General features: G+C 39.1%; 1 protein-coding gene across 1 annotated transcript in view; it reads right to left on the bottom strand.

The window, feature by feature from the left end:
• Window positions 1–24,897, bottom strand: part of LOC145982228 (uncharacterized) — a 254,366-nt gene that overhangs the window by 142,383 nt on the left and 87,086 nt on the right. The window contains exon 16 of the mRNA XM_083115798.1: window positions 18,103–18,288. Coding sequence (XP_082971924.1) covers window positions 18,103–18,288 — 186 coding nt within the window. The remainder of the gene's footprint in view (window positions 1–18,102; window positions 18,289–24,897) is intronic.

Raw genomic sequence — 24,897 nt, forward strand, 5'->3', positions numbered from 1 at the left:
ATATCAATACTTGAAAATTACTATAATTAAAATTTGTTCAAAATATTGATCAATATCGGTGTGTAAATATTCTATGCATCAATTTACCAAGAAATTTGCTTTAGAATATTCAAGAATTGCATCAGAATATTAAAATAGATATCATGCAATCGCAAAATATATTATATCGTGCAAATTTGGTGCAAAAAAAAAAGTTTGGTGAGAATGTACAATATAGAGAATGTCTCTAATTTCTTTCCAACTTCTTATACTCACTAAATATGCAGTCCTGGTAACGTATCTGCTGTTAAGATTTGGGGGTCACGTGTAGAAATTGTACACTTACGTCTATATATGTTGCAAAATTACGTTCTTCATTGCCGCGATCATTCTCCATACAGAAACATAGGAACCATGTTTGATGATATGAACAAGTGACGTTCGGCATTCGTTGCGCTGTCTACAGCATTGCTACACTGCTGCTTCGTTACTTGCATAGCATTAATCGTTGAATCATGGCGGAACAGAGGAGTGATAAAATTGTTAATGTGCAACAGTTATTTAAGTGGAGTGTGGAGGATGGACGTGGGCGGTAAGTTTGGCAACGGTGTTCGAACGTTCTTCTAGAAAAATGGCCCCACAAACCATTCACGGATAGCCCCACAAACCATTCACTGAGAGCCCCACGAACCATTTCCGGTAAGGTTAGGTTAGGTTAGTTAAAATTTTGTTCGTAAAACAATGCGAGACAGTTAAAAAAAAATCCACTTCTATCGCATTTTTTCCCTATTTCCACACGTGACCCCCACATTTTAACAACAGATTCGTGATTAGAAGGCCCAATTTAGTTAGTTTACCAAATATTAACGAAATTGGAGATATTCTCTATATTGTAAATTCGCTCCAAAAGATTGATTTTTGCATAATTTTCAAGATAATTAAACTCCGCGAAAGTGTCGACGACATTTTGGGGACCCGGTGATAAACGAATATGCCGGAAACGTATCGGTCGGTATCGGTAGATGAATCCCAACCGATACTTTCCGATACCATCGGTATCGGCTTCAGCCCTAGTAAAGATACATGCTACATTTATAACACCCACGCTTTATTGCAATTCTCGTCATTCGTAATTCTGCGCAAATACTTCAGTCTATTGGATGGATGGTTGCATTAATTTGGAACGTGGTAGTCGAACTACAGTGCGTTCAGTTTGGCTCGAGGCCGAGATTGCGCGTTACTGCAGACGGCGAGGCATGGCACAGATGCAGGCATTTTCGATCCATAACGTCCCGCTTATTTTTACGCAACCCCGTGTGTTCGTAGGTTTAAGAGAATGAATGATCTAGTTGTAGAGTTGGTCTTTGTAATCCATGTGATACAAACTGACAGTATTTTCTCGAAAGGTCAGGGATGACACAAAAGTGCCCCGGAGAGAGATCGGTCTGACGCTCGAACTAGGCAACGCAGCCCGGTCGACGTTGCCACACTGTGCGCGGGAACCAGCGAATTTTGTCCCGCTCTCGCTTTCCTTTTCCCACATGTCACAACAGCGCAATTCTGCCCAGCCGCCTATTTTCATGCCCGTGCGTTTAGTATCTTGCACTCTATATAATTACGAACTATTTTCTGCCAATTATTAAAAACAACATATCAATGTTCTCATCAGAAGTTGTTGTTTAAGTCTGCTTTATGCCCAGACAGTCTAATTGGGACTGGACCTTCAGTTTTAAAGTGGTATTCGAACTCCTTTGCAATGTGCCTCCACAGGAAATCGAATCCGGGGCTCCTTGTTTGCTTCCGCCTCGTAACCAAAGGGTGCCGGGTTCTATACCTGGTGGAGGCACATGGTGGTTCGTAAACTACTTTAAAATATAGGTCCAGTCCCGATTAACCTATCTGTACATAAAGTGGGCTTAAAATCAAACCAGGATTCCTTGCTTTGATGTTTTTTAGCTTTATGCACAGAAATGCTAATCGGCACTAGACCTACAGTTTAAAGTTTGATCCGAAGCACTCTGTGCCTCCACTAGGTACCGAATCCGGGGCTCCTTGATTAACATTCCTTGCTTAAAAGGCGACAGCTATACCACTGCACCCTCGGGGAAACTCTAAAACAGACTACTAAACTACATCGAATGTAATATAAGCTTAGATTACTTGTGTACACAACAACGCGTGTAGACGTAGTGATAACAAGGAGTAATGTTAACAGATTTAGCAATTTATCGATATACTTGGCAACACTGCTACTCCATTCAGTTGGTCCGATGTGTGTTGTGTGTGCGGAAGTAGAGTATGTTGTGTTCCTTAGTGCTCGGCTGTGCTCAGGGTGCGAAATCATTGAAAACTGATGGGGGAGAAAGTTGTCCATCTTCAAACCCCCTCCCCCACAAACATATGTGTATATTATACGATATACATACTATTTGTAATGTTAATGCAAGTAAAAATAAATTACTCAATTAAAATTATTATTATTATTATTATTATTAATACTATTATTATTAATTACATAAAGGAAATTAATTTGTTTCGTTTATACATATCAGATATTGCAAAGAAGCTAATTTCCTTACCAACAGGTTAAAGATGTTAATAAATTATGAAATGGTTCAAGTGGTTTTATTATGTGAAAGTTTTTGTTTAGTTTGTGCTTTATGTTAATATAAATCAATTAGATTTCGTAGTTATTATTGTTTTGCATTGTTGTTTTACTTTTATTGTGCCTATTGATGCAGATTTGTTAACGATCTCTTGAGAGAGAATGCATTCAATACTCACAACTACACTAATTTGTGTGTGTTTTCGATATTATTCTTAATAAAGTATATTTGAAATTAAAAGTAATTGCTTATCTTTTGTTTGTTGTAACAAAAACTCTCCCCCCGGAAATTTTTGGTGGGGGGGGATTTTTCAGGCCAAGATTGTTGGTGGGGGGAAATCCCCCCGTCCCCCTTAGGATTTCCCACGCTGGCTGTGCTGCTGTTTATTGGAATGAGGAAAACTGGAAGAATGATGGTGTTCGGCTTTACGTGTGTCCAATCAGTGCTGTTACGAGTGAGCTTTATTGTCGTCCCTCCCCTCCCCTCCTCAAAAGAAGTGTCTGCACGCTCAGTTGAATGTTCCGTGGCGAAGTTGCGGCGGTGTGGTAAGTCTCATGTGGCATTGTTAGTGGTGAAGTTAGTAATAAGGTGTGTTTTATACAGCGTATATTGATACACTCGTAGGTTTAATTGAATACTCTGCAAATATGCTGTATAAAGAAACAAACTGCCAAAGTACTAAGTGACGTGAGTGTACACAACTGATTCAAAGTTTTTCCTCTGGCTACATAGACAGGGATTAGGCACGTCTCTAGAATTCCATCTGAGAAATGGAAAAGTTTGGGAACTCTTGAAGGTTCGGGGAGCCAGTGCCTCCTCGCCTGTGGCAAGTGGTTATCACAGCACACTACGTCGTCAGAGGCCTGGGTTCGAATCCCGGCCTGAGGATGGGTGTACTTTGAGATGTCTGTCATCAATTTCATCACACTGTCGCTGATCCTCATCGTCGCGATAAGGTGGCAGAAATGCGACTCTAAGTAACAAAAATAAGAGAAAAACAGATATCAAAATATTGTTTTCAAAAACTTGAGTGTGAGGGTCTCCCCGATGGCGTAGTGGTAACGTCGTCGCCTTGTAATCAAGAGTTCCTGGGATCGATACCTGGTTTAGGCACATAGTGTTTCGGATCCCACTTTTAAACAGTAGGCCCAGTCCCGAGTAGCTTTTCTGTGCATAAAGTGGGCTTACAAACAAAAAATCAACAAAAAAACCGAAGTCCATGGGGCAGCCACTTCTCTACGGGGACCGTAGCCCACCCTGACCCCCGGTCAGAGTACCTATTGCCAGTAATTCATATTTCGGTTTGTCTTTCGTACTGCCTGACCCTGGGGCCGAGTGGTTAGCACATCGCGCTGCGACGCCAAGGGTCCCGGGTTCGAATCCCGGTCGGGCTTGGTTGTTTGTGAATGTCCATTCATCAATTTCATCATTTCATCACTCATCCCCATCTTCGCAAATTAGCCAAGAGGCATAAAACGCGAGGTAAAATAAACTAAATCAATCAATCAATCAATCAGTCTTTCGTACTATGACAGTGGTTCTCAAACTGTGGTACACGTACCTGCAGGGGTACATGAACTACTTGAAGAGGGTACGCGATCAGCTCGGAAGAGAAATGTCGAGAATACTCACACGACAACATTTTTGCTACAGCTTTAAAACTCAACAGGAAAATAATGCTGATTTTGTCACTGACACTCTTATCTTTGTTTCATATGGTTTGAAATAAAACACTCGTTCGAAATCTATAAAAGACTAAATTTGGAGCCGATTCTCCGCTCGAAAGTTTCAAGTGCACAACGAGACATCAATAAACTGTGTCAGCCTATGCAGCCCTCTCACTAGAAACTTTGAAGATTTACAATAAAAACTCCAAAATTGTACTTATTTTTTGTGTTCTTTACTTTTTTCAGTAACTCTGGAAAATATATGAAAAAATAAAGTTTTTTATATACTTCTTACCATACATGTGTTTCACATTTTTATTTTTGTAACTAATCATAAAGATTGTAAACGTAGGAACACCCGTAGGATTCTAGTGCATATTTGTTTACCATCTTTCCACATACAGCCCGATTGCCATTTTGCTCCATTGCAGCTACACGCCTCCAACATAACAAAAACGCCCCAACAATCAGGCAGCCAAAAAAATCCCCAAAACCCACTATTCGGAGAAAAGCTATGTTGGGGGTACATTAGACATTTAGTTAGGACTAAAGGGTACAATGAGAAAAAGGTTTGAGAATCACTGTACCACGGGACCACACTAGGTCAAAAGAAGAAAACATTGGCACTCACCTTCTATTGCTAGTCAGTCGATGCTAACACCATCTCTGTTGCTGGTCGTATCAGCCGAACTGTGTTACAAGCTGGCAAAACAGCTTAGATAACACTTGCATCAGATAAACAATCTTTGCCACTCTTTAAAACTCTCTTTCAGATAACGAAACAGCTTGTTTTCCCCCATGAGTATAAGATATTGAAAGATTTGTGACTCACGATCCCCTTGGGTTTTCCTTGTCTGAATTTCATGTTCTTAGAAGAAAATGTTGTTTAAAAGCCATAGCGTTTATCACAAAGTTTAACAGTATATTTCAATTTATTTCAAGGTCACCTCACAAACGTCTGAATATGTGCGATAAAGAAAGGAAGACTATTTTTTTTAAGACTGCACTAAAGGTAATTTTGTAGTAACTTTTCGATAACAGATGGCACTAACCATGTTGCCAAGGTCTACGCTTAAATGTAATTATCTACGCAGCAACTTGAACATGACGGAGACGTTATTTTTGGAACTGTGGTTTGTAAAGCAATATTTTACATCGTAAAATTTGTTCCTCATAGATTCTGGAAGTGTCCGAAAGATGGAGGAATGTATTTGAAGCGAACTTACTTCAAGAATGATCTCGCAGTTCAGTGGACTGGAAGTGAAAATCTTTCGAATTGCACTTCGACTCACACCCAACACCATCAGTAGATAAAACTAAGAACGCATTGTTTTTTCTTGTCGACTTTATAAACACTTGTTTTTAACCATAGAAATCACAGAGCAATTTGAAAAGTTCTTATACTTACATTTCCATACATTAGAAGAACTACAACCAACGTCTTCCTGACTTTCGACTTCCACGATTTCAAGCAAGTGAACAACGAATGCAGGAGTCAAGTTTTCAAGCCTGTAACGATTTGTGTTTCACGCTGCGGTCTTGATGGATCGTTTAATTGGCGCTGTCGAACAGCAATAGGTGATGTCACTTCCGACAAGACAGTACGTGGAGCCTGTTTTTTGGATCTTTCAAACACAGCAACTACAGTAGGTACTAGGTATGTTCTACATTAAAGGCAGGGTTGTGCATGAGAATTTGAACCTCTATGTTAGTATTTAAGATATTTCTACACCTGGATAGAGAATAGAATTAGACGTCCCCTGCGCCATGTTTGAAGTCTCATTGTTTTATGTAAACAAATATAATTATTCTAATGTTTACTTTTGTCCTTAATATAAGCAACACACATCAAATCACCGACTCCGACGCAGGAATTACATCAATTTTGCCTCGAATGCGCGCGCATTTCTACAACATGATTTTGTCTCTAAACTGCTGTAAAAGATCAAAATTGCCTTCTGACAAAAGAAAAATCAATGCATACCGATTCAGTAACGTCCCCAGAAAAATGAGCAAGGATGCAAAGGGAAGGGCATTTTCTGGGGGACGATTCGCGGTGGTGTAGTCGGAAGGACGTCTGACTGCCACGCGGGAGACCCGGGTTCGATTCCCGGGGTGTGGGAATTTTTCCAGCCTTGTAAAAAATGTAAAGTAGTATAAAACTAGAATCAAACGAGCATTTTTTAAAAAAAAAACATGGGTCTTGCGATGATATTGTTATGTTTGGCAGTGGTAGAAGACAAAAAATGTTTTTAAAAACTTTCCTTCCGAATTTGTATGTGCTCTTATATTGTGATTTTACAAACTGCCATATTCACAGCCCATACATGTGTATAATACGTATAAGAAAGGAATTTGAAGATGTTACTAATACTTTGAAATCCAATCCAAATAAATTGTCGTTAATAGTTATGTTACAAATACAAGTACTACTGCAAGACCTATATATCAACAGGTTTCTCAAGTTTTAAAAATATGTACAAGAAAAGTTCTATTTTAAAAAATCAGTTAGTGAGGGTGAGGGCGTGAGGTCGCTGTATAAATAATCTTCAGAAAATAACGATTTGGTGCTGTAATGTTTACAAAATTAAAGTTTAAAATCTAATATAATTAGTTCCTATATTAGTAATTTACGAAAGAAAATTACTTTTTACATCTGGTTTTCTACGCGAAGTAAATTACTTAATTTACGTAAAAAACGTAACGAGTAAATTACGTTGCCAACCCTGACTAGAGGAAACAAAATGGAATTACCTTGGCGTGGCGACTACAGCTGAGTCAGTCAGCTTGCTCCTGCTCGAAATTTGTCCCCTCACTCTCTGAATTTGCACTTTTACTAATGCTTGGAATTTATGCCTCCTCTTTTCGCATGTTTTAGAACGTCTGACACAAACACGCGACAGACAAGGACAAGACCGGACAAATCTGTCTCTACGCAGCACTTTTCAATTCCAGTTGCGAAACCACGCGAAGCAGACGTTCCTCTGTATCCCTCCCTTCTCCCCCCAAAACACACCGTGACCTCACTTGGGACTGTCTTCATCGTCTGTCGACGTGTCCTGACTTTATATGAGACGTGTATGCACGTACAGTGGGATCCATTACCGTACAGATTGTCCATGACTATTTTCATTAATTTTTCTCTTACATCCTGTGTGTTTTTAAGCGTTGGATTTTTATATATGCTGGTGCAGAAGTTGTCAACAGCTTGCTTTGAGTTTTCTTTTAATTCTTGAAGCTCTTGGGTGAAATAAAGTGCACGAACATGGTGATGGACAATTTGCACGGTAATACTCATGGATCCCACTGTACAGAGGGCAGCTTAAGGGCCCGGTGACTGCCCCGGGCATTCCCGTTGGTTGGCGCCAAGACTTTATTTCTGATTACATAAGCGTGGCTATTTGTTTGTCTGTTCAAGTTTATTCTTGTCCAATTTATGCACAGACAGGCTAATTGGGACTGGACCTACAGTTTCAAGTGGGTTGCAAACCGCTAGACCTTGCCCCATTTATCTCTGGATATCCCTGGAGCAAGGTCACGCATAGCGTCAAAAAAGTGGAGAGAATCGAGTGGGAAGGCTGGTAACTGCAGTCGCTTCCCCCTCCACGCAATCCCGTTCCTCTCACGTGTTCATTGGTGGTCACTACTTGCGCAGAGACTTGCTTTCGTTCGCCTGCTTCAAATATATCTGGGACAGAGTGTATGTGCCTCCACCGTGTGCGTGGCTATTACTTATAAGAAGAGTTGGATTTATTGTTGACGAATTAATTGAAGTTACTGCTGCACAATATAATAAGGATATTGCAAAATCACGTAGGAACTTAAGCTAAGAGATTACTGTTATTCTGTTGCCATAATGTAGGTATAATATAAACACATACTCAGGGGCGTATCCAGAAATGAAATTTGGGAGGTCCAGCCACGGGTGCCGATTCTCCAAGGCCAATGGTGTGCCCCCTCAATAACAATACGATGATAGCTATCTCGTTATTATTATTATTATTATTATTATTATTATTATTATTATTGTGTTTTGTTATTCTTCGAATCGTAATGTCAGAATTGAATGTCTGTTGAAACTTTTCAGAAGCAGTGTGAAATATTTGGCTGAACTCTTCATTTGAAATTTCACGAAGTCTCCGAAGCAGTTTTCTGTGACTATAGGCGCCGACTCCATGGGGCTTGGGGGGCTCGAGCCCCCCACCCCCAATGTTAACGATGTGGGGCAGAGCCCCCTCATAATTTTGCTTAAGAGGATCTAATGTATTATATTGCTTCTCTTGTAAAGTTTACTCTGAATTGTGCAACATGAACTTAACTTTAAATACACATTTGAAATGTTCTAGACCATCAATTTGGGGGGCTGAGACCGCTAAATCATCAACTTTTGGGCGGTGGGAGGGCTATGACTAGAGACAGCAAAACACATGACTTATTACTATATACTAAGTACGTACGGGAATATTTTGCTATTATGGTTGACGAAACTTGTGACATATCCATCCGTGGACAATTAATATTCTGCATTAGAACTGTGAATAAAAATTTTGATATTTTTGAGGAATTCATGGGCTTTTATGAGATTCCGAACAATGAGGCCAAAACTTAAAAAAGGGAGAGAGTGAGTCATTCATTAATTTATTTCATTGATCAGAGCCCCCCCCCCAATAATTTTGACAAGTCGGCGCCCCTGTCTGTGACGTCTCTTGGCTAAGAAAGAGCAGAGGCTAAATTGTGATGAGGGCTCTAAATAATTTCACAACTGCAAAATTTCTCTCAGATAAAGAGCACAATTATGAAAGTCCCCCTTTTCAAAGGCAGCTAGAAAATGAGTGATGATTCACTCGGACAGCTCCGCTTAACTGACAAAGTTTAAGAAATTTAACAAAAACATGAAGCGAATCTTGTTTTTCTAGAAATCGAGTTTCACACATTGACAATAGTTTTTATTTTTAATGTCTGGTACATAGTGCAATGTATTTGTTTTTAGTATTTCACCTATGCATATATTATTTTTAAAAATCACACATCAACTTTACTTATTGTACCAAAAAAGTTTCTCACTGAAGTCAGATTTCAGCTGATATACTGTATCACTGCTCAGTGTGCAACTAGAAAAAATGAGTTTTAGTGGATGTTATTTTCAGTATCTACAAAAAAATAAAGTAATTTGGGGGGTCCAGACCCCCTGGACCCACCCCTGGATACGCCCTTGCACATATCAGGTGGTTATAATTAAAGTGACGGTGTTCAGAGTGGTACAGCACGGGCTGTAATGAGAGTAGCAGTCTGAAACTTCGTAGATATGCTAATGAAGCAATGCGCTCGCGAATTATGAAAAAAAAGAGAAAAGTTCCAATTCTCGCCACCAGGGTAAAAAATGGCGCTGTAAGCAGTCAAAACTTGGTATAGTTACAGGAAAAACACTATAAATCGCAGAAAACAATACTCTTTGTAATCAAATATGACTACAATTTCACTATTCGAATTACATGAACACTACTAAAGGAAAAAGCAACAAGCGTCACCAAGAACAACCAGGGAGCTCACACAATGGTTAGGCAATGTCACCGACTTTGACGTCAGAGTTACGGAAAATTCCACGTTTTGACTGCTTACAGCGCCATTTTTCACCCTGGTGGCGAGAATTGGAACTATTTTTTTTTCTTGTATGATTCGCGAGCGCATTGCTTCATTAGCATATCTACGAAGTTTCAGACTGCTACTCTCATTACAGCCCGTGCTGTAACACTCTGAACACCGTCACTTTAATTATAACCACCTGGTACATACCTACAATAAACTTGCGTTTACAATAACACTTGAAGTATTTAAAAAATAAGGCTATTAATTTTCGTCAACGAAACCATAAATGTATAACATGAGCCTGTTTTATATTGGAGGAAGTGGAAAGTACGAGGACCAGTGAGGAAAGATGGGTAAATTTCTCGTAAGGGACAGACAGCTGACATTTGCTAGTTAATTTAAATTCAATATTCGTACTTACTTATTCTGCATTGAGAAACATCACTGAAGGTGGCATTTCGCTTACTTCACGGAAATAAGCTCTATTTGCGACATATCGAGTAAGTTTCCTTCGTTTCTTTTTGACTTCGGTAACACACAAAATGGCGGTCACACTTTCACTACCGTACTCGGCATGCAGTGTTTCCACCCCACTGCTCCCAAAAATACCTACGTAGCCCCGCAAACCATTGACGCATAGCCCCACGAACCATTCATACATAGCCCCCATGAACCATTTCCGGTAAGGTTAGGTTAGGTAGGGTCACGTATAGGTTACAATAGTTTAAAAATGGTTTCGAAAAAATATGCGTAGCCCCACACACCATTCTCGCATAGCCCCACGGACCATTGACAGCCCCACAAACCATTTGCGGAAACGTACCTTCTTCAGTTACAAAAACACATGTTTGGAAACACTGACCGGGATTACGTTATCACACACAGGCTACATCCACCTGGAAGCAAATGGATGCAAGAGCTTTCGTGCATCGGTCACACATTTACATCGAAAAATAGGTGATTTACCGGCAAAATTGAATGAACGATGCGAGAAAACACTTCCCCGAACTTCCACAAGTATAAAGAAACTGCATTCGGTAAGTAATTTCTCCTGTAAATTTGATGAAATCCGTCTGTCTCTTACGAGAAATTTACCGAAAGATGGAGAGGGGCTTCCAGAATGTACCTCTCCCGGGTGAAATTTTATCTTGAGCTGCACGTACAGAGGCTTTCCGCCGACCTCCATGGCCGAGTGGTTAGCACAACGCGCAACCAAGTGTTTCTAAATTACGTGTAAATGTTTTCATAAGATTTAATGATCTAGGTTAGAACTTAGAACTGCGAGGCAATAGTCTATTTTACTGACTGTATATTAATTTGCATACCCCAAAAAAAACCTTCCCCCGAAATGAAATAACAAATACGCCTCTGAGTGGGCACCTCCCCCCAAAGCAAAAAGCTTAATTTGCACAGTGATTGCCAATGTATCCATTCCCAAACTGTTCTCTCTAGTTCCATCTAGAGAGAGATAAACATTTTCTTTTCAGTTAGAAGGGGAAGGCAAGAATTCGCCCTCCCTCCCGGTCAAATACCACGCTCGTCGCGACATCTAGCGAATTTTTCGGAAAATTCTATTCCGTGTTAGATCACACATCTCGCTTGCCCCTAACCGTGGCTGATCCAGATAATTGGATAACATACCCGGATATTAATATCCAAATATTAAGATGACGGATAGAAATTATCTGATATCTGGATTTGGCCATACCTTGAACGCTCTCTAAATTTTAATTAAAATCTAGTAAATTCTTGAAATGTATCCTTAAGTTCCACTCAAAGTCAACAGATTTAATGACTTATTCATATATGTGGCAACACTGCACTGCTACTCCACTCTGCGCGATGCAGAAGTGTGTTTGTTATTGTTCCGTGCTCCCTGTGCTTTGTTTAGGTGAAATGAAGAAGCCGGGAAAATTATTCCAGTGTTTGGTGCTCGTGTTTACATGTTTCTAAATCGGTTTGCGTTACAGTTCCATTAGAATGGTTTGGTTGTGAGTGAAGGAAATTGTGAAGTTCGTGTTAAAGGTGTTTAATGCTTTGTTCAATGGTCCACGGCAAAGTTGCGGCATTCGCTTCTGGCATGGAACAGACACGTACGTAAGTAACTGTGTCAATTACAGTGTTAATATATTGCCATGTTCTCAAAAAGTCCAAAGTGGGTTTACAGCAGAACAGATCCTTTCTTTACAAGAAAACGCCAAGCACGTCTCTCAAGTCAGAAGATGACTTCACGTGAGGCAGTATGTTTTGACTTTCAAAATAATTTGAAGTTACCCAATATTAGTACCAATGATGTATATATTATAAGAGACAGTTGTCATTTTTTCTATTTAATGTTCATATTCTTTCCACAACAGTTCAGTGTTTTACACTTACGACGAGACTATTGGGAAGAAAGGTGCAGACGATGTCGGATCTACGCTTTCTGATTTTGTATTTCATATCCTTGGAGATGATGTTCAACATTTAACATTCTTCTGTGACTCGTGCTGTGGGCAAAATAAAAACTATACAGTAATCAGGTTCTTGTATTATCTTGTCCACATCAGAAAGCGTTTAAAACTGTTACAGTGACCTACCCGATCAGGGGCCATTCCTACATGGAGTGTGATCGAAACATGGCTCTAATAAATCAGAGAATTAGAGCTGAAGTTCCTGAACATTGGAGTGACAACATTAGAGTTGCAAGAGAGAAACCAAGTCCTTTCATTGCGCAAGATTGTGACCAAACCAAAGTTCCCGTTCCCTACAACACCAATCCGTGAGCTTCAGATTGAACACACTCAACCTCAACTTGTATTACACAGGAACACATATAACGGCGCTTGGTCTTCAAGTGTGATAACACTTGAAAAACGCAAGAGAAACATCCAGCCTTATTTAGAAGAAGGTGAATTTGTGTATCCATCAAGAAAATACGATATGGCACTTCCAATTTCTCTTGAAAAAATATAAAGACTTGCAAGACTTGAAGAAATTCTGTGGACAATATGCAAGAAGGTTCTATGAAGAACTTCATCATAGTGACAAATGAGTGACTTTATGCATTTGCATTTTGTTCGCGTATTTCACAAAGCATTAATATTCTTTATTAAGGTATTTTACAATTGAAATGGACATTCATCTTTCTTTGCTTTTTTTTCTGTGCGAATAATGGACATTCATCATTTTTCAGCTGCAAAATGTGCATTAATTTTGCCAAAAATGTGTTCTTCGTCTTTACATTATTAGACACACTGTTATATCATTAGTTAAACAATATAATGCTTCAGATTATGTAAACATTTCATGCAGTGCTAAGCCATATTGTAGATGTAAGAGCGTTTCAGACATTAAAATTAATTTAACTCCATTCCAGTTTCTTGCGACATTCATCTTTTTTCCCCTGTACCCTTCATATATATATATATATATACATACATACAGCTTTTCTGTACTGGCGGCATCCTCTATGAAAATCAGCGGCAGTTTTTTCCCCTCTCGTCAGCATTGTTGTTATGATCAGCGGCAGTTTTTTTTCCTCGTCAGCATTGTTGTTATGATTTTTTTCTTCTTTTTGTTTCTTCAAGTGGTATGTTTGTGGTTTTCGATAATAGCCTATAACTTAATGTGAGTTTTGTTTTTTTCTTTCTTGTTCTTTATTGCATTGTTGATAAACGGTTTATTTTCCGCCTACTTGTTCTCTCTCTCACTGGAGCAAAAATTTCAGCTGCTTTCAATTTAATTTCAGTCAGTAATTTATGTTAATCAGTGGCGGTGATTAGGGTAGCAATTGCGCCCCCTATTTTTGCTCCCGCACTATATTAAACCTTATCTACCAAGGGAAAGTAAACTGTCCTTGCCCCCCCCCCCCCCTTAGTTTTGAAAGGTTGCATGCGTGTGTAATGTATTTCTTATTTTCAACATCGCACTCCCTAAATTTCTTTCCGCATCCCCTCAGCACCCCTAGATGATTAATCTCGGCGCCGCCGCTGATTGGTTCGGATCCCACTTTAAAATGTAGGTCCAGTCCAGATTAGTCTATCTGTGCATAAAGTAGACTTTAGAAACAAATATTCAACAACAACACGTCCCGCGAAAGCAGCTATCCAATATCCACAATCCCTGCCCCTTCCGAAAGGAGTGCGTTACTGGGTGTGTGGATAAATCACTGGCCTACGCTTGACATACCTGCTTTCCTGTAGTGTCTTAACGTTAATGCATAGTCGGTGAAGATATTTTGGGTTCTATTTCTGGTGGAGGTAAATTCCAGTGTTTCTCGTCTTATCTTGAACTGCAGGTTCCCTCACGATTTGCTTCTCCTCTGAGGAATCGGTAAAAAGAAGGTTATACAAATCTTGAAAGTTGGCAGGGTGCTCAACTGCAGACATTAGCCCACCCCTTCCCTTTCGTAGAAGTAGCCTATTTATTCACGTAATTTGACCGTTACTCCAGTGAGCTTATTACGGTCAAATAATTCTGCTTTCACGTGATGTTGATCAGTTTAAGCCTCAGAAATATGAAGATGTGTCTACAGAATCATCATGCTGCAAATGACGCTTATTCTATAGTTTGTGCAAAACTTTTATTACCAGTGAGATCTCCACCGAACACCTCTCACTAGTTTATTTCGTCATTTTTAACATTCGTACTTACCTATTCTGCATCGTGAAAGATTATTTAAGGTGGCATTTTGTTGTTGTTTTTTTCACGAAAATAATTTCAATTTTTCACATTAATAGTAATTGTTGTTCTTCATTTTTTCCCTGCCGTAACACACAATATGGCGGGTACAGCTTGAGTCGTGTCGTGGATCATGTGGGGGTATGCAGTGTTTCCAACCTTCGTAACCGAAAAATACCTGAATAGCCCCACAAACCATTGACGGATAGCCCCACGAACCATTTCCGGCAAGGTTAGGTTAGGTTCGGTTAGGTTAGGCAAGCATAGTTAAAATTTTGTTCGTCAAACAAGGCGATACAGCTTTTTTAAAAAAAAAAAAAAAATCACCTTCACTTCTTGCAAAACAACGGCGTGGTTGGAAACACTGACAGGAGGTTACGTCATGAAACATACGGAACATCCAGCTCACGTAGAGGAAGCAACGGTCATTGTGCGTCGGAGAGATATTTTTCTTCAAAAATACATGAATGACCGGTCGAATACATTCCACGATGGAAGAAAATACCTCCACGAACTTTCGGAATGCTACAGAAACTCATTTCCGTAAGTAGTTTCTTCTGTAAAAATGAAGAAATCCGTTCGGCGGAGATCGCATTGTTACCAAACTTTCTTGTGACAAGTGTGGTGACGTATCAACGAGTGGACGGGAGCCTCCTCGATAGCGTAGTGCTAACGTCGTTTTCTTGTAATTCAAGGAGTCCTGGATTCTGACACATAGTGGTTCTTATCCCACTTTAATCTGTAGTTCCAGTCCCAATTAGCGTATCTGTTCGTAAGTTGGAATTAAAAAAAAACAACAAAAAAAAAAAAAACTCTAGTAGGCAGATAGAAACCCCAGAAGACTCAATGTAAAGAGTGCTGTCTTCCAATTATTATTTTTTTCAAAATATTTCATTTTTAGCGTTATTGACAGTATTGTTAAAGTTATTAACAGTATACAAACTGACAATTCCCAAAGCAATATCAAGAAAATGAAATACAGTATGTCTGGTTGCCTTAGCATGCGCATGCGCCAACCGGATGTGTTCAGTGGCTAAATAGGGGTGACGGTACTTTGGGCAGGAAGCGGTTTGGTTGAAAATCGTCTTCTGTGGAAACAACAATGAAGTTTCAGCCCAGTAACATTGCCGCCAAAATACATAGAGAGATGTTTACGAATTATGTAAGGGTTCAGAACGAAATTAAAACCATGCATATACTCTATCAGCAAAACAGAACATATCAGGACAGTATTCAAAACGTCACTTGTAAACCAGTAGCTTTATTTCAGATAATTCAATTAAATTGATCTCCTTAGTAAATATTTTAATTAGCACAAATGTACACAGCACTAATCAGGATAGTATTCACTAATAATATAAATGTAGTAACTGAATGGTTTGTGACATTTTCTACTATAACGAGGGTGTTTTGTAGAATGTGCAACAGGGGGCCAAAACGTCCCAATTTTCTTCATTCCACTTCGAAACGGTTTCTTGTCAATTGTAAGAGAAATCACAAACACAACACAGCAAGCGGTAATAAACACAACAAGCGAAATACCACAGGGTAGTTTTGGGGAGTGCATCTCCCTGCTTCCCCTCTCGCGTTTGGAATCGTCCTTTCCAGGTAGTTTCGTCTTCCTTGGCCGGACTGTAAGATGCTGTACTGCATGCCTTACGTTAATGCAATCATTAAAATACGCGTTTCATATTTTTAAAAATGCCTCATCTATTGTAAACGTATGCTAATTATGGGCATATCATCAAAAGTTAAATGATTTCATGCATATATTTAATGAAAATATAATCCTAATGTTACAGAGACGTGGTCTCCCTTTAACGTTTAACGAAACTTAGCGAGGACCTTCTGAAATATTTGGGACTACGGCATTGATCCACTTTATGCACAGACAGGCTAATCGGGATCGGGGCTACAGTTTAAAGTATAATGCAAACTACTGCAATTCTTCCGCTGGGTACCGAACTCGGGGCCCCTGAATTACAAGGCGACGTCGTTACTACTACGGGAGGCTCCTGCGGGGTTTTCATTTTTGTCAGATGCAATGAAGTGTTAGATTTTCTGTTTACTGATAGACAAAAATGAATAATTACAACTTTTATAGCAGTGCTGCATAACGCTCCAACTTCAAGCGTGTTCAGTTTTTTTCCAAAACAATGAAGACATAAAAACTGTCACTATATTTATACAAATATTTTTAGATATTCTCATATTTTGCAGAATTCATTTAACATTTCTTTAATAATCGATGAATATGTTTTAAGTAAGTCTCTCCCCGATGGCGTAGGGATCGATACCCCATGGAGGTACACAGTGGTTCGATCTCACTTAAAATACCCTCGCCGTCTCGATTAGTGAAAACCAAAAGTCAAGGACGTATTTAGGGGGGTCCGGACACCTCCATCCCGAACGGCTTACCAAGTACAAAAATTAAATAATGAAATATACATTGCTTAACTTTTATTTAATAATCGAGTGATATTTATTTCCACCGAACTAATTTGAAGGCAGTTTTAGTTTTTATAATTGCTTTATTTAACAATAATTTGATGTGTATCTGTCTAAACCAAAAGCTAACGTAGTACAATTTCTTTTTTGTTGGATAATGATTTTATTGGGAGAGACTTGAGACAAAACTATCCTACCGCCAGTGACGTGCCCAAGGGGGGGTTTGTGGGGGTTGTAACACCCCTTTTGGTCCAGTATTTCTAAAAGAAGAAAGTCAAAGGCAGGAAAATATGGCAAATGAGGACTGACTACTTAAAAAATGTACACATAATTCCTTCCTTTCGAAAATCCTAGGCACGCCACTGCCTACCGCACTGGTAAGGACATATTTAAGAGTAAGGCAAAAGGGTCTGAACCCCCCTTCTCCCCCCCCAAAGGCTTACCAAGTATTAAAATATGAAAATATATTTTTTTAGCATGGGCTATTTATTTCCTCAGAACTTCGAATGACAGTACCAAAGATATTAATCTGAAACTTTCATTTTCGTCACCTAGATCTAATATTCTTTCCCGTTATTTAATAAATATTCAATTTTTTTTATCTATGTATTTGACACTGATTTCCTTGTTGGAACAGTTGTTTCATACAAAATGTTGGCAATTTTAACTACACTAGATAAAGGATACATGCTTTTATATATCTATTCTGATGCAGTCTTTTTACATATTCATATAATAATAGCAATTCAATATGGATTGATATATTTTAATTAATTTTATTTTAATTGAATATAATCAACAATTATATTATTTTAAACGTGTATATTATTATTATTTCTGATTCACTTTGTTCGAACCCCATTCCTGAAATAAATTTCTAAAACGTGCCTGCCAAAATTGTCAGAAAAGCGACGCTAAATGACAAATATGAAATCAAGTCAAATTTCATTCTCCCCTTCGCGATTAGCGCACTATCAGAAAAGCGAAGTAAAATAAAATAAATAAATCAATCAAACCAACTGGTCTGTAACGTCATGTGCACGAAATTTATTGTGATCTAGTAGGTACACAGACTGCTCTTTACAGCAAGAGCTTCAGTTTCATGCATCCATGCTCGAGAGAGACAACTATCTTCCAGCCCTCCTGATCTTCACCTCGCAGGGGCAAGCGCCCCCCGGGCGGCAGCGTGGAGCTTCCCGGTACTTGTGCATCCAATCAGTGACAGAGTGGTAGTTTCTGTCCAGCCAGTCCAAGTTGGCCTCCGCCGTTTCGATGGCGTTGGCCAGAGCCCTCTTGGCGCGGCCCAGAGCGCTCTGGTGAGAGGATCCGAAAGCTTTGAGCTGAAAGACAAGCAAATGGCGTTAATATGCGATGACCTTGCAATCCACAGAGTGTAGGGCCGTGTCCGGACTGGCAAGCGCTCCGTACCGTTCCTCTCTCGTGCCGTCGAAGTCACGTCCAAGTCGTCCGAATCTACATGTCCCCTTGTAGTACGGTTGTCACTTTTCCCGCCAGGTGTCAGCCCGAACTTCACCCACCGTAGAGTCCCTGGATGTATGACTTTACGTCATATACGAGTATTCGCGATCCATTCTCCTTATGGAGAGCTGAAATTTACCTACAATATGGCGACGTCTACGAACAGCTGATTCTGTAGGAGAAATTGTTCCTTGACGGAATTTAAATTCAGACGGAGAAAAAGGTTCCTGGACCGAATTGAAATACGTTACAGATAAAAAGGTTCTTTACGTTCCAGAACCATTTACGCTTGCTGATTTTCTCTCCTGGACCGGAATTAAATTAATTTAAATTCCTGTACCTTTAACAACCCTGAGATAAACTTTTGCATAGTGCGGGGGCAAAGGTGGCAAAAAGTGTGGGGGGGGGGGCAACTGCCTCCATAATCGCCGCCACTGATTACGCCTATGCCTTATTATCCTATGTGTGAAACATCGAATTTCCAGGTTTCCGTACATGTAACTACGTGTAATGTGTACCAGAGGGCGAGTAGCTCATTGTCTCACTTTACACATTTTTAACTAAAAATTTTTTAGGAATATGTTTTAAATATTTACATATTTATTAAGTTCGTCCCTTCATCTTTGAAATAATACCTGAAATACGGGCATTACATTCAAGACAATTTAAGAAAATAAAGTTTCGTGATGCTCTGCGTTCCATAAGAACCAATGGTATTTGAAGCGCCAACCAAGGATTTTCACCTACAAAATGTCGGTCGCGAGTACTCGTATATGACGTCAAGTCATACATCCAGAGACTCTACACCCACCGCGCTCTGGGGGGCAGGCACCTATTTACTACTCATATTAAAAATGTAACATTCTATTTCATCATTTACAATTTTTCTACATTCAGTATTATGAATAAAATGTTAAAGTATCACTGAGTTTTACATCTTCTATTCAGTAAATGTCTGTACAAAGTGAAAGTTGGAATATGGCTGCCAAGTGCAGGGTCACAGCGAGTTGAAGCGTGCATCTGTCGCGCCTTGCACCTCTCCCTTCGACTCCACGTCTGCCGCGAATTCGGACAACGGAGGTTGGCTGAGTCCCCGGATGCAACGGTGATCTAGGTGACATCTGCTGCCGGTTCGGACGCGGCCAATAAGTTTCGTAGTGAATGAAGCAGTTTTTATTCTCCAGAAATTTGGGAATTATCCGATATCCGTGTGGGATGCAAAGAATAATCCCAATATCCGAACAATGCAGGTATCCGGATAATTTGATCTCCAGATATCAGATTAATACAATTATTCTTTGGGGAAACATCGTGCAATTATACTGAGCTTACTATGCATAGATCTCTTTTAGGCGAAAAAAGGCAACCTTAAAACCAAATATGCGAAGTGTACATAAAACGGTTTGGATAAATAATTTCTAGAGAATCCGTGGAGTAGAGATAGGAACATGACGAATGAAAGAATATGCGGAGAAGTGAAACGGATAAAGGATAAATATGTCCTGAATATAGAAATTGCAGCTTTCCTGGCGACAGGATTCGAACAAGTGTTCTTGGATTACCAGACAGATTAAATCGGTGTTGGCTTCCAACGTTTCAAGCGCATGCATTGCCCTCATCATCGTGGTATGAAGGTGAAGATGAGAGCAATATATGCGTTCGAAACCTTGGACGCTAAAGCCGAGTTAACGTGGCTGGTAACCCAAGACAACTTGTTCGAAATCTGTCCTGATAATGCACACATTCGGATAATTAGCATATCTAGATATTTAGGATAATCTGAATGTAGAGAAGAAAAAGAAAAGACTTCATTATTGTAACTATGGGATGTAGTTTAACCTTACTTTGCAATGTCAGAAATTAGGTGACATACGGTACCTTATATTGACCAAAACGAGTTGAATCTAAAAGTTGAGATTTTTACTGTGAGTTGGGTTCATGCAGGGCTTCCTTTGAGTCAAATTTCAGAATTTTTCAAGAGGACCCATCTGAGATATTTAACCCCGAAAACTCAAAATTCAATGAACGGCCATGTTTGAGCCCATGCTGTAAAAAAGGGTTAAATTTCTAAGCACTGATATTTTATTTACAGACACCCTGTAGGTAGGTCTACACATGAAAAAAATCAAGCCTTAGACTAAACCCCTTCATTTAAAAAATCGGGCTTAAAAATCCATTTTTTAAAATATCGTTACCACAATTTTCACCATAATTTTCGTAATTAGGATGCAATTTTAAGCAAAACATACTTGAATATCATAGAAAGTATACTTAATTAGCTACAAAATTAATTTTGTTTCAAGTCTCTAGCTCTAATGGTTTTTGAGATATTAAGGTTTCTGAAAAGTGCTAAACGAGCAAAGAAAGCCATGCGCCATGTTGGAAAAATGGCTACTCCAGGAGAACTAAAGACAATAATTTATTTTGAACATTGGTTTATATATGTAGAAACACGTACAAACGTATGTACTAAAAATGAAATTTTTCTAAAATGGTCATGCAACCAATTATTTTAAAATTGGTTCATTTGGCATGGAATGACCCTGTGCCTATAATTAGGATATTATAATGTCCGACATCCAGATATTTGAAACCCGGATAGAAATTGTCCGATATACAGATTTGGCCATCCCTAGAAGATAGGAAGATTTACCTGATTGGCAGCCGTGAGGGTACAGCAGGATTTTTTTTTCCGGATGGGTCTGGAATTGTGATGGGAGATTGGATACAGAATAAAATATTTCGTAATTGCAATTTTAAAACTTTATTTTGGAAGTTGTTCAAAGACAAATATGGTGATCGCGAGTAGGTTTTAGGTGGGGGTTTATATGTAACTTTGGTTTTCTCCAAGTTCTTTAGCGCTTTCATTTGAAAATTTTAATTTTCTCAACATTTCGGTGGGGCCTGCAGCACCCTTCGTCAGGGTGCAAAATCACTGCAGATTGGTGGGAGAAGGATCAGACAGACACACACACACATACACACTATATACAATACATATTCATATGTGTCAATTATTAAATAATCAAATTATATTATAAAATATGCAATATATTATATCGACTGTCCTTCATTCAAAATTTGATTGCAAATTGAAGATTTCAATATGCTATGATGATTTGCGTGACTAAGGGGAAGAGGGGCAAAAAATATAAGATATTAAAAATATAATAGTTTCCTAAATATAATTTACATCTAAATGCTATTACATATTTTATTACTATATTTATATACTTTGCGGTAGCTGACGAAAGGCAATGAGAAATGGAGGAGAAAGAAGAAGTCGGACTATCTTCTGTGTTCTGGGGATTGATGGGTTCGGTGTATTTAGAGATGAGGCTCTTTGTGGTACGCTCTTTGCGTATGTTTTTGATATTATCCCAACAAAGTATATTCGACTCCCAAACTAATTGTTTGTTGTGAGAACAAAAACTCTCCCCCACCCGGAAAAGTTTGGTGGGAGGAAAGTTTCAGGACAAAATCGTTGGTGGGGGGAATTCCCCCCCCTGTCCCCACCGGGATTTCGCACCCTGCTCTGCGTACACCAGCCCCTGAAACATTCTTGATTTCTGATTTTATACTTGCTCGGGCCCTTCCGAAGCGTCTTGGGCTTGTAATCAAGAGGTCTCGGGTGCGTATTTACAAACCCTGGAGTGCTGCGGAACCAGAGGGATATAACGCTTTCTTATTGGCTGTGCACACCGGAAGTGTTTATTTTCCGCGTCCGTTGTTCCTTGTTTGCTTCTTTACAGAAAAAGGGTGGAAAACTCAGACTTGTAATTATTTAGTAATGAAGTTTGTAATCAAATTGTCGAAATTGTGAGAAGGAATATATTTTTGTTTTGAAAAACTGTAAAAAAGATGCTATTCAATCTTTTTATGGTGATAAAACCAGCAACAAGCTATCGAACGTAATAATGTTGAATATCTCTGAAAGCTCCTGAAACGTGAAATGAATACTGTAATATAAGAGAAATTTCATATCTTGAAATATACTAAAATCCGAAAATCATTCACTTGCTTTTCAGTCTTTCGAAACATTAATTTTTTAAAAAAAATATCCTCAAAATTCAAGCTGAGTTTGAAAAGGTTTCGGTACTACTTTACTATACCGGAGACACCTATCAATGATTTATTTCGCAATTTTTTACATAGCTAACGTACTATTCTGCATTGCGGAACATTTCTTTAGGTGAAATAATGAATTTCTAACGAAAATAATGTCAATTTCTTGCATTAACGAGTACTTACTGTTGTTCCTTATTTCCAACAAACCATCCACGGGTAGCCCCAAAAACCATTGACATTAGCCCAAAAATTCACGATAGCCCCACGAACCATCACGGGGACGAGGTATGCCTACTAGGTTAGGTTAGGCCTGTTAGGTTAGGTTCCATTAGCACTTCTTTCGTTCAATTTAGCATATACGGACAATACGAGAGCGTATTGTGTTCTCGTGCAGAAAGCAAACGGCGGCAGCAGCAATAGCGCATCGGAAATAGATTTTCGTAGAAAACCAAATGCATTCGCATTAAAATGGATCAAAACTACATTCACGAACATCAACAACGCTACAGAAAATGATTTGCGGAAGTACTTTCTCCTGTAAATTTGAAGAAATCCGTCTCCGGTATAGTAAAGTGTTACCAAGGTTTCTTATCTTGTTGGGTAAAAATCTCTGAATTATACACTGTAAGTTTGAACCATGCTCTCTATCATTTTCTTTAACACTATTGACCTTGAAGGAACACTAGATAATGAAACGCATTAACTATCGGAATGACAGCCAATCAGAAGCCACATATCGATGGAGGTTCTGCAGCAATAGAGGGTTTGTAAATACGCGTCCCGGGTTCGATAACCGGTGGAGGCACATAGTGGTTCGGATCACACTTTAAACTGTAGGTCCAGTCGTGATTAGCCTTCCTGTGCATAAAGTGGAATTGAAACACCAAATCAACAACAATTGCTCGGGCCCTTCGGCTGCAGCCGAGGCATGGGCGTAACTTGGTCCCTAAGTTTGGGAGGGACAGAATCGAACTTACGACTTGACTTTGGGAGGCCATAATTGGAAAGTTTCCCATCACCTACAAATAAGTCCAGGATTATTTTCCAAATAACGGTTACATGATTTAATCTTTACTTGAAATTTTAATACATTTGAAATTGCGTGTGTGTGTGTGTGTGTCAGTGATGTGCCGTAGACTCTAAGTTTACGTCTACATGCATTGTCTACACGTAATATACGCGTAGATTACATAGGGTTGTAGTTTACATAGACTACGTAGACAATCTAAAGTGCATTAAAATTAATTTTTAAGGGTTTCATGAAAGAAAAATGACATTTTCAACTATATTGGTTCCTAACGAACAGAAAAGAATCCTATTTACAACAAAATTTCTCTTCTCTTCTATTACCAACTATGGAAGAAGATAAATAGGATGCAAAAAACAACAACAGATGGCAGTCGTGAGGCAAGAGTGGTCTTTTTCAAAGAAAACACTAGAATATTTCCTATATTAGGTTTCTTCCTAGGTGAGAAATTGTTCGAATTTAAAAGAAATAGTATGAAAGGTTCTCCTTACACATCAGCAACTGATAAACAGTATATTTTTTTAAAATTCCACGGCGCCCTTTGCTAAGTTATCACCTTTCGCCATGTTGTTTACATAGATTACGTAATCTACGTGTATAAAATAGTCTACGTGTAGAATGTAGACTATCGTTATTTACGCGTAGACGCACATCAGTGGTTTGTGTGATCCCTTGCCCCCGCCAAGTTACGCCTATGAGCTAGGGTGTACCGAGTTAGCGTAGATGGCTACCGTGTAAGCTAGTGGCGAGTCCACATGAAGTGTATGAACTGATCGAATCTCATGCATGATGAAGTGTTCCTTATACAATGGGCTATATTAGTGGTGACGTCACATGCGGACGACGCATTCATGATTTGAGTCCTGTTTAAAATCATGGAAATTTTCCATCGGAAGGGATAGCTTTAAGAATTCTGACAGCAGTTAATGAAAGAAAATTAATGAGGTGTGTTGTACATCAATGTAAAGATGAGATTTCGGAGAATACGTCGCTATATTAGATATACCTTACGGAGCATAACGTAAAGAATGGTAAACGGTAAACTCTATGGTTAAAGCTAAAACCACGTGTCTGGTTCGTTTGGATTCAGTCTTCAAGCGTGACGTCACACTAATATGGTCCATAGTAGTGTAATTTATGCTATAACCAGGACCGGAAAGTATGAACCCCCCTCAGGCAGATTTGCCTACACTTAAAACTAGCTCAACATGCCCATATGAGCTTTTTGCTCAAGTGTGGAACCCTGTCTAATCCAAGATTTTTGTAAAAATGCTCTCGGGAATTTTCCGGAAAGTATGACCCCCCTCAGATTGATTTGCCTACACTTATAAAAGGCACTTCTGTGAGATTGTTGTCCATAAATTTGTTAAAAATA

Source organism: Lepisma saccharinum (genome assembly GCF_977018435.1).
Source record: "Lepisma saccharinum chromosome 15 unlocalized genomic scaffold, izLepSacc3.1 SUPER_15_unloc_1, whole genome shotgun sequence".
Taxonomy (NCBI): domain Eukaryota; kingdom Metazoa; phylum Arthropoda; class Insecta; order Zygentoma; family Lepismatidae; genus Lepisma; species Lepisma saccharinum.